Consider the following 16,999-nt stretch of genomic DNA (forward strand, 5'->3'; position numbering starts at 1 on the left):
TGTAGCCACTACACCAAAATGGCTCTCTAGGGTAGCCAATAAGACCTGCTTCCGGACCTTTAACAGCAACTTCACAGGCAAAGGCGGTGAAGCTTTTCTTTGCATGCAGTAGAAAAGGTGAGAAAAGTTTCATGAAATGTTTCTTCTCTTAAAAAAAATATGCTTAGTAAATATTTGTAATCTATAAACAAAGTAGTCATTACAACCATTTTTTCTTACCTCCTTATTACAAAAGGTTTGGGTCAATTTACCTTTATGCATTTAGTTTACTTTTGCATTGAGCTCACTGTGTTCTGCAGGACAGGGCCCTCTTGCAGACACCATCTTATCAGGAGATCTGTTCTGTACCATGTCTGAATGGAGCCTTTAGTGTGGTGGCACCTACCCTTTATGCATCCCTCTATTGTCTTGTCAGCTCCTGCTGAAGACTTTCTCCATCACGTTTTTTAAATGGATATCCTTATCCATTACTGCAAAAGTAAGTACTGGAACTATTTCAAACTATTTTTTTATATATAGAATTGGTTGTTATTCTTTTCCATTGGTTTTTTTTTGGGGGGGGAGGGGGGAGTACCAGCTGTCAGCTGCACTGAAGCATTCCCACTCATGGTATGGGACATAAATAATAAAAAGGCAATGTAAAAGTCACAGGAAAAAGGTGGCAACACTAACAGCAGAGGTGCTTGGATATGACAACACTTGTATTAGGAACAATATGAAAATGTGATATCAAGAGGGTAACAACTTCTATCAAAAACAGTGTTTTAAAAATAGATTACTGGCTGAATGTGAATTGGAGTTTAGTGCTCATACTCTAATATGTCTTCCCAGTGTAAAAAACACATAAATTAGCACATAGAGTTACAACTGCCTTTGCTAATAGCTCCTTGTAGTACTGTTAAGTACTGTAAAATGTGTTGGCAAAGCAATTGCAACTGCTGAATATACATCTCTGAACAATACTTCATTTTTCATGTTGTAAAATTATATTACAAAAGGAATCTGTTTACCGGAAGCCTGGTCCATCTGAATTGGTACACCTGAATTGACATCATATACTTGGCTTGCAAAAGGACGCAGGTGGTCCTTTGGTCTAAACCACTGAACCTAGGGCTTGCCGATCGGAAGGTCGGCAGTTCAAATCCCCGCGACGGGGTGAGTTCCTGTTGCTCGGTCCCTGCTCCTGCCAAACTAGCAGTTCGAAAGCACATCAGAGTGCAAGTAGATAAATAGGTACTGCTCTGGCGGGAAGGTAAACAGCGTTTCCATGCACTGCTCTGGTTTCGCCAGAAGCAGCTTGGTCATGCTGGCCACATGACCTGGAAAAACTGTCTGCGGACAAACACCGGCATCCTCGGCCAGTAAAGCGAGATGAGCGCTGCAACCCCCGAGTTGTTCGCAACTGGCCTTAACTGTCAGGGGTCCTTTACCTTTACCTTACTTGGCTTGCAAGGCAACAAGTATTGTGCTCTGCCATTTATATTCTGACCCCTTACTGTTTACTTGCACCACTTGACAGACACACAGGGTGCTTCCAGATTCGGGGCCTTACATAGCAAATGGGTCATCTGTTGCTATTCTACTGCTTTCCAGAATGTACCTGGGCCATGTGTTTTTGTCCCACCCATGACTCCTTTGCCATTTGGGGCATGCCCACCAGTATTTCTGTACGTGTGCAGCTGAGATCACTCAATGAAGGAGAAAAGATGTACGTATTAGCAAAAGCAAGAGTTTTACAAAATGATTTCACATACAAGTCAGACAGTCACAAACTGAAAACTACAAAAGTACCTATTGGCAAGCAGAATGCTAACCTTTGCATTGCTGTGTAATAGCGATATGAATAAGGCATGGAAGTCCTATTTGCACCAAATGTTTTTGAACTTTCAAAAACTAGTTAGACCCTTAACTTTTGTAGCAATGCTTCAGTAGTTCCCAAACTTTCATGAGTTGCCTAGAAGGGTATGGTGAGTGAGCTGCAGCTGACTCATGGAGCAAAGAGAAGCAGTCACTGATAGTATTTTCAAATCTGCTCATTTGTCAGAGAAGTTTAGGAATCACTGTTGTATGCTTAGTGCATTGAATCATATTTTTGTTATGTATTGGAAAGACTAGTGCTCAAAGCAACCACTCCAAAGAGTCATCTAGTAGTCATCTGTATCTAATCCAGTCTTTCACAATGCACAGTTATAGGTAATGTCTTCACAGTTTCAATAACTTCTTGACCAACCTATTTTTCAATTGTTCTTTAACATGGCTCCAAATTCATACAATCATTTTTATTTTGAAAGTATGCAAGAAAGTTAACTTGTGCCATATTTATAGTTAAGACACTCACAAAACAAGTTTTTTATAGCAACATTCAATACTACGTTTTAAATACTTTGTGCAAATAGCAACAGGGCGCTGTATCAGAGGCAAGTTCTGATTTGCAAGATTTTGAATGCATCCTTAATATTGTAAATATTTTAAATCTTGCACTTTCCAATGTTTCATAACTAATCAATGGAAATACACCACAGGATGATACATTCTCACTTGTTTATTATTATTATTATTTACTTGTTTATTATTATTATTATTATTATTATTATTATTATTATTATTATTATTCTCACTTGATGTACGTAATCCTTTGAATGAAACAAGGGGGAGGGGAAACAGAGCTCAAATGGAAGCAAATCAAGGGAGAAATGGTATCAAAAAGGCATGACTAAAGGTGAACAATCACAACAGCATTCCACCCCACCATGAAATATGTCAGGGTCCCTAAAGAACTACATTGACCCTACAGACAGCACAAACAGGCTTGGAATAAGATAATAATAGCCTCATGTGCAAACTAAATGTTTTGAAGGGGAAGAAGCTTATTCCATGAGTCTTCAAACAGCTCAGTTCTATCATCAGCTGCCCCGGCATATAACCACGCAGCACCCGATTCAGGGGCTTCTTTCTGTGGCTCTGCTGGGTGTTGCGAGATGTTGAGATAGAGCAGTCATGTGGGCCAGTATTATTCGGCTGACCTGGACTAGATGATCCTTTGGTTTCCTTCCAGAAGTAAAATTCTATGATTTGTCTGATCAGGCAAACCACACAAAAGAATGCTGCACGACACAAAAAGAGGTAGAGGAGAATGTTGATGGAGACAGGGCTCACCTAAAAAAACCAACCCAACACTATACACAAAGCCAGTAAAACCCCTCTGTGTTAATCTCCCCTCTATGTTAATAATAAGTAGTTACAGTGGTACCTTGGGTTAAGAACTTAATTCGTTCCGGAGGTCCGTTCTTCACCTGAAGAACCACTTTAGCTAATGGGGCCTCCTGCTGCCGCCGTGCTGTCACCACGCGATTTCTGTTCTCATCCTGAAGCAAAGTTCTTAACCTGAGGTACTGTTTCTGGGTTAGCGGAGTCTGTAACCTGAAGCATCTGTAACCTGAAGTGTCTGTAACCCGAGGTACTGCAACTGATCAAGAAAAAAACTGGATGGGGCAGTCCATCATTGAAATGAATATTCACAAGAATCACCTGAAATCTGCTCAAGATTCAGAAACATTTCCAATTTTGCATTCAAATTCTTGAATAAGAAACAAGACACATTCAGGAAGTACTGCTCTCACTCTGAATTGGCTTTGTTTGCCCTCAGTGATGTCATCACACAGTCAAATCTGATTGGTTGCATGAAAACTTTGGAGGGTATTTCAGAAAATGAATTGGACCCCTCCCTACCACCTTTTTGAGCCTAAAATGTTCACAGGAAAACACTGAGCGCACCTCTATGTCAGTGGAATATTACTCTAAGCATGGAGATTCTACTTAACAGTCCATGGTCATAGCTTTATCCACAAATTTGTCTAAAACCACCACATGCTACGGTAGGGAATTCCATACGTTTATTCTGTATTGTGTGAAAAAGCATTTCCTTTTGTTGATCCATCCTGATCCTAGAACCGAAAATCATTTTCACTTTGCAGACTAATTCTAATATGGTACAAAGAGTATTATTTTTTTACAAATTTTTAGTTTGTGCAAATGGATTGCCAATTAGCTGGCCTTTAGACGTGACAGAGGTACATCCCTCTCTTTTCCCATCTGTTGAACGCTGCTTTTCTTTCTCCTTTTAGAAAATAATTTCTTGAGAATTGTTATGAATTTAACCGATACCTCAGAACTCCTCTCTATGGTAAAACAAGTAACAAGTATGGGAAGTATTAAAGCTCAGCTAAGTTACCAGACAGCTCATTCTTCAACCTCAATGGCTGAGAACTTTGCTTTTTCAGACGTGTTTGAGCAAACAGGGGGAACAGAGAATATGCAAATAGCTTCTCTGAATGAAACACAAGCCTGAATCGGTGTTGGCAGATCACAGTATCACACCACCCTCAGCAGCCTGTGAACTGAAAGGATTTTTTTAAACATTATTATTATTCAGATAGTTGGCTGAAAAAATCCTGCCAGAATAAAGCTGCTGTCAATGGACAACAAAAAATCCTTTCAGAAGAAAATAAAATTAGGGCTTAAGCATTACACTCAAGTGCAGCGAAGAGGTTATTTTCGTTCACTCAATCTGGAGGTTCATAGTTTTAAGTCTCTCTCTCTCTCTCTCTGTGTGTGTGTGTGTGTGTGTGTGTGTGTGTGTGTGTGTGTGAGAGAGAGAGAGAGAGAGAGAGAGAGAGAGAGAGAATGTGTGTGTGTTTGTTTCAAGGTTGTAACAGGATCTTCTTTCGCCTCTGTTTTGTCAACAAGTATACTAGGAAGGCCAATTATGAAACTAAATGCCTTCACAAATGCAACAAATAATTTATGTTTCCAACCTAGACATACGTTAAAACAAACACCTAGATCACCTGACATCTGCAAAATAATTTTGGAAAGACAGAGTCTACTAAAAAATCTGTTTTACTAGTTTACTACTAATCTAGTAAACTAGTTTTGTAAACTGCTCTGAAACCAGATTTGTGTTCAGGGTGCTATCTTCTTCTTCTTTCGTGATAGCTTGTAGCTGAGTAAGATTGTCTTCCATAAACACGGTTTTAATAGTGAGTCCATAAGTGACTGCGGAGGCCAATTCTGGACCCACATGTCCTTCCACTGTGGGGACATTGGTTCCTGGGCGGGAGTTGATCAGTATGGACTGTATTTGCCTGCCTTACTCTGTGTTCTTTGTGAAGGAACATAGTGCATCAAGCAGTGTAAAGCGGAACCTACTGGCCCACACAAGAGAAGAGAAAGGAGGGAGGGAACAAACATGACTTATTGGGCTTCAGCAATGGAAGGAATTACTGAAAAATGTTGCAAATCCATACAGGAGACTAAACGAGGCCTTTTAAATACTTGGGCCTAAATCCAGTGTGGCAAAAATACTTGATCATCTGAACATGCCTCTTTAGCAAGCATATTTGTTTTCAAGGGTGCTTTATGGCAAGGGTGCATTTTGTGGAAGTTTTGTCTCTTATTGCATAGGGCTAGACAACCCAGTGGTAGCCTCACACTAAGGAAATTTAAGTTTTTCCTGGGTTTTGGCATGATCAGCACAAATCCAGCAGTGCTGTTGAAACAAGAGCAGGTGCAGATTGCAAGCGATGGGTGGCTCTCGTAGCCTCATTCTCGCAATAGCAACAACTATTATTGTTAGATCTCTCAAGGTGCTGGTGGAGATGCCGTCATCATGGGACCTGACGCCAGCCAGGAACTTAAAAGCAATCAGCTTTATTCTAAACTTCTGCTGTAGAAATAGATTAATGGCTTGCTTGCTACTTGCTTTTTTGTGGGTGTATGTGTTTGCATATAAGATAGAGAATGCTAATATGTACCGCCCTACATTTCATCTTAAAAGATGCAAACTTTGTCACTACATAAAACCACTCTCCAACATCATGCTTTACGTAACAAGAGCAAGTCAGACTAGGGCCTGGGAGACCAGGGTTCAAATCCTCCCTTGGCCATGAAGCTCACTGGGTGACCCCTGGGCCATTCACTGTGTCTCAGCCTAACCTACCTCATTCTGGACTCAAATTAATTTAAACCAACTCAAACAGTAAAAATGTGAATGCATTGAAAGTCAGCAACTTTCACTTCTGTTCTGCATTATATTACTGTTGAAATTCAATTAAATTTAATCACAAACTTTGCATAGCCACTCAGGAATGTGCATACAAGGGAACTTGCAGCAGCAAATTCCACCTGTTTTGTGGCTGAAGCAACAACACAGTGATATACTGTATGTTGTTACCATTCCACTGCAACATAGTTGAATTCCTTGCCTTTGGCATGAGTTCAAATCAGTTACTCTTTCCGTGGATATTCAGTTAATTCAGTTTTGCCATCTGTCTCCTAAGCTGGGCCTCTATTTTCATTATTCAAGCCTGGCTTGGGGAGAGGGAGGAGGGCGCAGAGGGAGAAGTAAGGGCAAGCATGTGGTTTAGAAAATGTATTTCCATGAGTCCCACACACATGAAGCTGTCTATGAAAACCAAGCAAACAGGAGAGTAAATGCCTCTTGCAAGGTTTAAGAAAAGAAAAAAGAGGAAGATACAAAGGATAGAAGAGTAATGATTCAAATTAGCCGGCTTATATCTGTATTCTAGGAAACCTTGGGGTTTTCTAGAAGCTTTTCAAGGGTTCCCAGTGATAAAAATCAGTAATGACAGATTAGTTGAAAAGCAGCCTGCCCACCCCACTGCTACTAATCTTCTTCTGCAATGTGCTGCTGCAGTGGAGCAGTGCCTGCCCAAAACTTATCTAGGGATAATTATCATAGCTCACTGATAAAGTATCTGCTTTCTATGCAGAACGTCCCATGTTCAATCTCCAGCATCTCCAGGTAGGGCTAGGAAAGACCCCTGGAGAAGGGGTCTGAAACCCTGGACAGCTGCTTCCAGTCAGTGCAGGCAACACTGAACCAGATGAATTAAAGGGAGCTTCCTATGTTCCTGTTGCCCGAGGCAGAGCACCAAATGCTGTCGCCTCCAATCATATCAAGGTATACAGCACCCCTGAACAGGCACAGATCTGGTTTTAAAGGAATGTTTTATTTCAGATGAGGAGGGAAGTGGCAACAATCCAAACTACTAAACCACCTGCCTTCTTTTGCTGTAGAGCCAAAGACACATGCTCCCCAAATCCCACACAACTGAGGTGGGACTTTACCATCACTTAATTCTGATGACTGCATCACTGAGTACTATATTAAGATACCCTTTATAAGGAATCCCTGGCATTATGAATATAAATTCATGTTAGGGATGGTGTGTGTGTGTGTGTGCGTGTGTGTGTGTGTGTTAAGCAGAAACACACTTTGCATTTGGTCTTCCAAATAACCTTCTCAATAGGGAAATTTTGGTATCTGGAAAAATATGAATTTGGGCTTGTTGCTTGTCTGTTAGCTGGAAACCTTCGGAGATATTTCCTTCACAACTTCAATATTGTCACCTCAGGATGTTAGCACTACTAAGCACCACCACAATGAGAACAAAATCCTATTAAATCCTGCCCTCTATCTACAACTCCCAAACCAGCCATCCCTTGACATCTCATTGTTTCTGGCAGTAACACCACTAATAGAAAATATAATGTGCCATTTTGACACAATCCTCAGGCCTCATGTTGCCAGAACCACTAATTGATGCCCATGTATTTTCAGAGCAGTCATCCACCCACCCCCGCCAGCACTGGCTTAAAATGAATTTTCAATGGGTTCTCGTTCTGATGTTTTCTAGGTGGGTGTGGGTGTCTAGCAGAGGCTAACAATGTTTTGCTCCCTTTGCACAACCATCAGAATTTTTTTCTGTTGTGCTTTCAAAAACTGAATCTACTAACACTCCTTTTTTCCACTCTACTGTTGATTTTTTTTTTTACTTTGCATTTATCATTTTTATTTCTTTTATTATATATTTTAATGGTAGTAGTTTTATATCATATATGCTGCTTCAGAAATGTATTTTGAAAGATGGTATCAAAACTATTAAATAAATAAAATCCACAACAGTACCAGGTGTGGAGGCTCCAGTAACACCCTGTCATTGCAGACCAAGTAGCAAGCCATTAACAGTGCTGTCCTATGCATCCTTCAGAAGAAGCAAGTCCCACAGAGTTCACTGAGACTTACTCTCAGGTAAGAAGTAGTAACAAGCTTATTGTTTAGCTGTAAGCCATAACAAAAACAAAAGGAGCATTCAGATTTGAAGCAACAAATCGGGCTCTTAATTTCCTGGCCAGCACAAAAGGAAACACGCAAAGTAACATAGTTTTCATTCTCAAACAGCAAAAACCATATAAATGCAATAGCTTTAAGAAAAAATGTTGTAGGACTAAATTCAAACAAATACTTTTCACAAAGATCCTTATAAAGAGGACACTGAGTCATGTAAGGAACAATATTCTCTGTAAACCTTTTACCAAAACACACAAAAACACTTCTCCAATGGTAACTTCTTCTAAAGGGCACCTAAAAACATGAATGTTTACTAATTCAACAAAAACAGTTTTAGGATTTAGCAGCTCAACTTATGCAAATAATTTTTGTGTGTGTCCCTGTTCATATGTGTTTGGAGAGAGGAGAGAGACAAGAATAAAAGTTGTCCTGCCCATAACAAGGATTTGGAGGCGTTACTATGATTATTACTAATACTGTTGTCATTATTATACTTTAATCCCAATCTTCCTTGAGAATCTCAATGTACATCACAAGTTAATAATGAGAACAATAATAAACAGGGGGCAAATAATAATTATGGCAAAAGCTTAAGACTCCAGCTAAGGGACTGTGGTGCTACGAAAACCTTTTTGGCGATTAATCCCTGTAGCTGCTTTTTAATTAAAACTCAGTATTAGGAACCTGCTCAGCTGGGCCGGGTCTGTAAACCAGTGTCTAGGGAAACTGATGGGGCAGTTGGGTAAAGTCTGCAAAAGATTACTGTGGAAAACTCAAGGGAGCTTGCACCATTCCAAGTTGCAGAACGCAGTTCCCCCTAGTGGAAAGAAAGGATAATCAAAGCCCAACTTTAAGCTATTATAAGAAATACAGAATATTCCTGTTATTCATCTGTGAATGAGAAACTATTGGGATCCTCAATGATTATCACACAGTGGACATTATTACTTTTTATTCTATCCTTATATTAGCATATAAATCTTTATTTGAATAAAGAGACAGAAAGGCTGATTTCAAATTTAGAAATGGTTGTAGCTTTTAGAATTGCAGTGAGAAAGTTCCCCTGAAGTTTCTTATTTATTTAAGAAATTTCTGAGCCACCTTTCAAAATGCTATATTTTCCCCAAGGCAGCTTACCATTTCTGATGTAATAAGTTAAAACATATACAGCATTAAACTAATAAGCGACCCAATTAGAAGTGGCTTGCTGGGTGGGGTGGAGCAGCTACACTAGCTTCCCAGCAAATGGGTCACAGTTGCTTACCCGGAGGGAGCGGAGGAGGCAGCAGGGAGGTTGGTGCAGTGCAAAGGCATCAGCAGAGCTCCTTCTGGTGTGTTTGCACCACCACCTTGTTCCTCTCCCTTCTGGCAAGTAATAGTAATAGTAGTAATAATAATAATAATAATATTTATACCCCGCCCATCTGGCTGGATTTCCCCAGCAACTCTGGGCGGCTCCCAACAGAATATTAAAAACACAATAAAACATCAAACATTTAAAACTTCCCTAAACAGGGTTGCCTTCAGAAGCATTCATTTTCATTTGTTTGCAGAGGGTTAAATGATGTTGCATCAAGTCAATTGTTATCCCACACTTACCAGTGCATTTCCCCCTGACTTTCCTTACTGCAAACATTCAAATATCTCCTTTTTGCTTCCGAAGTGGGTTTGTGGCAAAAGAGGAAAACAGCCTCAAATCCACTTTCGTGGGTGGCTGTCAATCACATGTCATAAGGATATCACATCACTGATAGGTACACAGACCTGGCCACCTGTCAGAGTTCAAAAGGGTCTTACTATAATTGTGGTCACAGTGAGGACATTTGAAGTCCATTTGCACCCATGGTTTGCATCCAAACCATACCTGCTGCAAGCAGAGAGAGCATGGCTATATGAAGGCAGATTGCCAATGAAAGCTCATCTTCAAAGGGGCTTGTGGACAATGAGCCCCCTCAACTCTACTAGGGAGTTACCAGCGGGGAACCTCTTAGTGTCGCCGATCCCCGTGGGGATCACTGTCTAATCAGCAAGCTCCCAATTGTCCTTACCTTACATGTCCTTACCTGCCCCACACCTTTATCTCACCCTTCTAGCAACTCCCACAAAGACCGTGGTGCCCTGAATTAGCATCTAGGATCAGTGAGGGACTGGATGAAAGTGAACACAGCCAATCCAGATTAGACAGAGTTGGTAACATTTGGGGAGTGAGACACCTGTGGGCAGGTTAAATTGCTTTGGTTAGAATCGTACTGTTCCTAAAGATTCACTTTGAAGCTTAGGCAAACTTCAGTACTTGACATTACACTGAGAATCCCTGTGACCTATAATGCCTTTGATTAGTTTTGGTTGAGACACCCACTGCGGACACTGCTGGAAGACAGAGACTGGCTTCTGTCATTCACGCTTCGGTTACTTCTAGATCAGATTACTGTGATGTGTTTTATGCAGAGATGTCCACGTAGAAACGTCAGCTAGTGCAGACGGCTGCTGCCCAACTGTTAACAGAGATGGGTTAGCATGGTCATATTACACCAGCTGAAACATCTGAACTGCTTCACATCTCTTTCACAGCTAATTCAAGAATTGAGCTATAAAGCTCTATATCGCCTGTATCTTGATTATTCAGGGAACAAAAATTTATTAAATAACAAAAAAACAGCAGGAGTGCCATGGGTGAAGGCAGTGTTCTCTGGTAAGCTACAGGACTGCAGTATAAGCATGGATCAGTGCTTAACCTTTGCCAATGTTTTTAATTAGTTCACCCATGTTAACAAATATGTGTGACATGAATACTACAAATCTCCAGTTTAAGCTTCCCTTTCATTATAGCAGCTGTAGAGGGACACTGAAACTGTATCATCCTTTTCAAGGGCATTTAGTTCTTCAGCCTTGGAGCATTTAACAGAACTAAAGCTATATGATAAAAGGAGAAGGGAGGGAGAAGAAACCAATAAAACTTAGGCTGTGTTCACATTCCCATTTACTATGCACTGGCTTTGCTTCCAGTGCTGGATTTACATGACCTTGTCCAAAATGCTTAAGTATCCTGTACTTTCTTGTGAGCTATTACTGTTCTATGTCAAACAAGCATCTTACTGCCAGGAGTCCTTAGACTCCAGCCAAGGTGTGAACACCTCTGCTTGGGGTAACAACATCTGTGTCCTCAGCACTCCCTGGTGCATACACAGACAACTGAATTGAAACCATGCTGATGTGAAGAGATGGAAAACAGAAATGTGAAATGCATAGAAAACAGCTTCACTGTGCTATAAGGTGGGAATGTGAACAACATGCTCCAAGTCTTAGAGCAGGGTTGGGAAATTTGTGTCCCATCAGATGTTTTTGGACTACAGCTCTCATAACCCCTGAGCACTGGCTGTGCTGGTCTGGGCTGATGGCAACTGTAGTCTAATAACATCTGAAAATCCAAAGGTTCCCTGCCCCTGTGATAAAGGATTGCATCAATTAATCCTGCAGCATCTCCACCCTCACATACTATAAAAGTCCAACCAAGTTAGTAGTACTGGCTAAACTCTTGGGCTTCGTTTAAACCAGGTTCTTTCAAACAATCTGTTTTCTGGGGCTGGAATTTATAAAATAATAGGAAAGATGAGAGAAACGCTCACCATCTACAGTGCTTTCCTTTCACCACTGAGGAATTATAAAGCAGCTTTGCCATATTTGTGAGCAGAATGATGGTTTACAATAAACAACGAGCTGCTCATTCAAAACATCTAGTACAGTTCCCTAACTCTTGGACTCAGTAATGGCCAGCATGAGGATGCAGGTGGGGCTGGACTGCTGGCCTGGCTTCCCAACACTGCGTAATACTGCCGGTTGTCAAGAGGGCGGACAGTGAGGAGTGCAGTACGGTGTCGGTGCAGCAGCGGAGCCAATCCAATGCTCCCAACACAGAACCTGAACTCCCTGCTCACTTGCCTTTCCCCCCTCTCGGTACCCAGCAGCAGCAATGCAGCCCCACCTACTACTACTGGTTGGACTTCATCTCCCATCAGCCCCAGCCAGCATGGCTAATGGTTAGGGTTGGTGGGAGCTGTAGTCCAACAACATATAGAGGACACTACACTGGCTATTTTGGTACATTGGTATTAGCTGTTTTCCAAAACTTGGGCTGCTCCTGGGGAGGGTGTTGAAAACATGGTTATGACATGGTTTGTAAAAGGCGAAAGATTTATACGATCTGAAGAGAAACCAGAGTATGGTTATGACATGGTTTGTACAACCTCAAACTTTGGCTTACCAGCACCATTTGTGGGCTTCTGGAGAGAGGCTCACAGCTGCGTTGCTCTTCCCCACACTTTTTACTCCTGTGCTACCCTGAGCTAAAGCAAGGCTTGGCTTAGTGCATAATCTATGGCTCATTGTTACACTCTCTCTCCTTGGCTACAGCTCTTTGTGACTGAGGATGTCACCACTTGCAATTCCCAGCAATGTAGAGGCAGATCATAGCCATCACAGCTAGTAGCTTTTACATTAATTTGTCTAATCTTCTTTTAAAGCCATCCAAACTAGTGGCCAGAAAATTTCACAGCTTAACTAAGCCTTTCAACATTCCTTTTGAATGTTTCAACATACAGCCTTGTTGGACGTACCTGAGCCTTGTAACTTTTCATGAGAGTTGCTCCAATAAAAAGCAATTTTGTCCTGCCTTTCCATTTTAAAACAAACAGCACAGCTATGGGAGTAGTATATCTGATGCTGTATGTGATTTTAAGTTGGTGGGTTTGATAATATCATTTTAATTGTGTGTCTGTAAACCTCCCTAGATCTTCAGGACAGAGGGCAGTATAGAAGTTTAATAAATACAGAAATTATTAAAACACTTAGGCTTGTATTCAAAGCAGAGTTCCGTTGGCACAGCTGCACTTCTGTTTCCTCTCCTGCCCCCATGAACTCTCCTTGCCCCCCCCCCAAATTATTCAGGGAAGTTCCCAAACCCATCCCCTCAAAACAAGACACAATAAAATCTAACCACCTAGGACTAACCACCTAAAACTAGAATAAATAATGTTAAAGGACAGGTCATTGGCAGATGCAGCACACATTTTTAAAAACAACAATTCCATTACATTTCAGGGCCTCAGCATGTACTAAAAGAAAAAGTTAATGTAAAAGGGGGGGCTAAGGGCAGCTCTATACTTAACTAGAAATGATCAATTATTAATTCCATGCCTGCATGACTCAGAGGCCTGGCTAGGCTTTCCCCAAAGAGAATATGGCATAGTATGACTGGGCAAACATTTAGCTTCCAAGTACCAGTTTTAGATCTTTGAGTGTTTGCTTGCAATGAATAGAAGCAGAATTCTTTGGGGTACCAGCATTAACTTATCACAGAAACAGCCCCCAGGCCTTGCAATAATTAGTTGATCTGGAGGTTGTAATTTATCTCCTTGCTGTGCTGTCGCCTCATCACATGGGCACGAAGCAGAGATCACATTCCCAGCCATATATCTCAAGTGTCACCCATTGTGCGGGATCAGATGTAATGTAAGCAGTAAAGCAACAGCAAGGAAATATGCCTCTGAGCACATGCAAAGTGCTTCAACCGCTAAGGGTATCACTGTTAGCCCCACCCATGTAAGATTACAGAATAAGACTTCCCGGAGCATTATGAGATGTTATGAGAGTTAAAGAGGCAACAAATGCTTTATTCCCTGAGAAATGCTACATAAAACAGCAACAACATTCATTTGAAATACTCTTCTCCTTCTTAAAGCTATCCTGCCTTACCCCATTAGCGTTAGGCCCCACGCTCAAGCCTTTGCTTCTGCAGCCAGCTGACATGACCAATACAAGCAGACAAAGTGAAAGAGCTCTGGTCCAGGTGGTGCATAGGCTGGGGCAGGGTCTCTCTTGGCTGGAGCTGCTAAATGAGCTAATTTTGCTTTCTGTTGCCTCAACCTCAACAGTTCATACATATTGGTCCTTCCCCCCCCCCCCCCGCCTCTGCAAGAGGACTCTGTTGTCATGGCTTCAAGCCATAGATTTCACCAGCAAGGCTGGGGGGGGGGGAACACATGGCAATGTGTAGAGTAACAGCAAAGAAATAAGCCTCTGAGCACATACAAAGTGTTTCATACATATTGAGAATAAAAAAGCAAGTCTTCAAACAATTGCTGGCATGAGTTCCTAAATTTATCTTGTTTTAAGACATGAGACGTGGCTACAAAATCTTTTTTTCCTCCTTCCCCCATCCCACACTATTATTATAGCGCCACTAGATTTCCACCATGCTGAAAATAAATTGCTAGCCATTTGGATGATGCCTCCCACACCCCAACTTAGGCCAACAAGAGGAAATATTGGCACATCTAAGTGCCTTTCTGTGGCTTTGCATGCCCTGGAGAGAAACAGAGTGTCCTCAGTGCTGTAAAGGGGAGTTGCCTCCTGCACGGATGGAGGGGAGGCAGGAGCCTAGCATTAATTCCCATGCATTTATTTTAGCACCAGAAAATTCAGCCCATGTGAACTACGGTTCTCCCTTCACAGCAGCAACACCCACTCAACACAGCAAAGATCTCTGCACCAAAAAGAAGTTGATCTCAACCCATCACCTACAAATGACAAGGAGTTACAGATTCCTAAAGGCTGCCCTTCTCCCTCACCTCCAGAGTGTTCTATTTCAAATCATTGCAGCAGATTACACCATTTAAAACTGAATCTGTCAGGCGCTGAAGAGGATCGCAGCTATTCCGGGGTCCCGCTAATCCTCTTTGTCTGATCCCATCATCTTTAAAACATTGACCCATCATTAATACTGCATGCAGCAGCCACACACAACGGCAGATTCCTTTTTGCACCCATACACACACCCATATGCATCATCCTATACACTCAAAAGAGAGCATCTTGACCCCGGTGCAGGCAGCGAAATCACAGCAGATAACTTATGTAATCTTTTCCCTTTTTTTCAGGCTCGCCCAGCATTGCTGAGCTTTCCAAATTCCTCCACACAATAGGGCCCAATACCGCAGAAGGATGACATCAAAGGCAGCAGCATCCCTCGCAGCCTTCCTCTTCTCCTGCCCTGGTCCTTCCGGAGGGTCTGTGGGAAAACACATCCCAACGACGGCGCTCATGTCCAGGAGATCCGAGAGAAGCAGCTCAAAGCAGCAGCGGGACGCGCAGACGAGCGGCTTCCATGGAGGCCGGGAGAGGTGTGCAGGGTTGGATTGAGGTCATTTCCAAGAAGGAGCCTCCCCGCGCACACCCTCCGTCTCTTTCCGCTTTTGTTCCGTTTTCCCTCGCGGCGAGGGGCATGGGAAGCGGCGCCCGGGATAGGTGGGGAGGGGGGAGAGAGAGAAACCGTAGGAAAGCGAAGGAGCGGGATGGCGGGGAGGGGAGCGAGCGAGCGAGCGCCCAGGCTGACTTACCCACGAAGAGCCAGATGGAGCCACCAGACACGAGGAAGAAGGTGAGCATGCCTGCTGGAGCCGGCTGCAGCATGGGCGGCCTGAAGCGAGAGCGCAGCTTGAGGGGGGACTGCAGCAAACTCACTGCAGTGACTGAGGGAGCAGCAGCAGTAGAGGCAGCGGCGACGGGGACTGGCTGGCTCTCGCTGCTCCCAGGCGCAAGCCCGCCCGCCCGCAGCAGTAGCAGCAGCAGCAGAGGAGGTTATTTTTAGCCGCGCGCCCGCCGCCCTTCTTTGCACCGGCTCCTCTTGGAGAAGGCGAGGCCGCGTCCCGGCTTGGCGGCGCTAAGAGGATGCCAGGCTCGCGCGTGCTGCCGCCGCGGTGCATGCGTACAAGGCGGCAGACATCCACGCTCAGCTCTCGGCCCTCCTTTCTCTCGCCCGTCTTCGCCTTTGCCCGCCGCCCCCTTTGGGGAGTCGGGCTGAGGCGCAGGAGGCAGGCAGCGGGAGGCCCAAGAAGGCGCCGGTAGTCCGCCTTGCAGGAGGGCAAAGGTCAAAAAACGCCAGGCGCTTCACAGACAAAGAGGCTGGGAGTCGCCTCAGAGCAGGCCCCAGGCATGTTGCCCTCTGAGGCGAATGCTCTCGCCTCCCCTTCAGGTTAAGTTACCAAATAGCTGCTCTCCTGGCATCTCAGACATTAAAAAAATAAAAGACCCCACAAAGCATTTCAGAGAATAAAAATACTGTAATGATGCATTAGGGAGCCAGTTTGTTGCACTTTCCTGACGCCCACAATTAGCTGGCAGAGGCTACTGCCTCCCAATGCCTAAGGGTTGGGCCAGCAGGCAGCAAACGCCCAAGACTGCAGTGGTCAAATATATGCTTTGGGGGGTCTCTACAACTGGTTTCGGACATTACAAAGCCAGGCCAGCTGCTGTGGAGTGAGCCAATACAGTGGTACCTCGCAGTGGCGTAGCATGGGTTGTCAGCACCTGGGGCAAGGCAAGTAATTTGTGCCCCCTAACCCGTGGATTTGCGCCCCCTAACCCCCAGATGTTGCGCCCGGTGCGGCCGGCCCCCCCTGCACCCCCCACGCTACGCCACTGGTACCTCGGGTTAAGTACTTAATTCGTTCCGGACGTCCGTTCTTAACCTGAAACTGTTCTTAACCTGAAGCACTTTAGCTAATGGGGCCTCCTGCTGCCGCTGCATGATTTCTGTTCTCATCCTGAAGCAAAGTTCTTAACCCAAGGTACTATTTCTGGATTAGCGGAGTCTGTAACCTGAAGCGTATGTAACCTGAAGCATATGTAACCCGAGGTACCACTGTACTGTATTGGCAAATGCACCCAAATGATACTTGGTTTCTTTTTATTATTATGTGCAACATTTTGTTACATTTTTTGTTGCATATTTTTCGTGTTTAGATGTACTGTGTTGCTGTTGTTTTAAACTAAGCAATAAACCAGCAAACA

At 43.3% G+C, this 16,999-nt stretch overlaps 1 protein-coding gene across 6 annotated transcripts in view; it reads right to left on the reverse strand.

Annotated features, from left to right (window-relative positions):
• Window positions 1-15,955, reverse strand: part of ACSL6 (acyl-CoA synthetase long chain family member 6) — a 79,441-nt gene extending 63,486 nt beyond the window's left edge. Inside the window, exons 1-2 of one of the 6 annotated variants that reach the window (XM_081185567.1) lie at window positions 12,414-12,515; window positions 10,216-10,365 (exon numbers count right to left, since the gene is read on the reverse strand). Coding sequence is in view for 4 of the 6 variants with exons in the window: in XM_081185560.1 (XP_081041686.1) it covers window positions 15,547-15,619 (73 nt within the window). In the remaining 2 variants the exon portion in view is untranslated. Of the gene's footprint in view, window positions 1-10,215; window positions 10,366-12,413; window positions 12,516-15,142; window positions 15,429-15,546 lie in introns of those variants that run through there. The other 5 variants (XM_081185560.1, XM_081185566.1, XM_081185565.1 and 2 more) reach the window with 5 other exon arrangements.
• Window positions 15,956-16,999: the final 1,044 nt, after the last annotated feature.

Source organism: Podarcis bocagei, assembly GCF_964188305.1.
Source record: "Podarcis bocagei genome assembly, chromosome: 2".
NCBI lineage: Eukaryota > Metazoa > Chordata > Lepidosauria > Squamata > Lacertidae > Podarcis > Podarcis bocagei.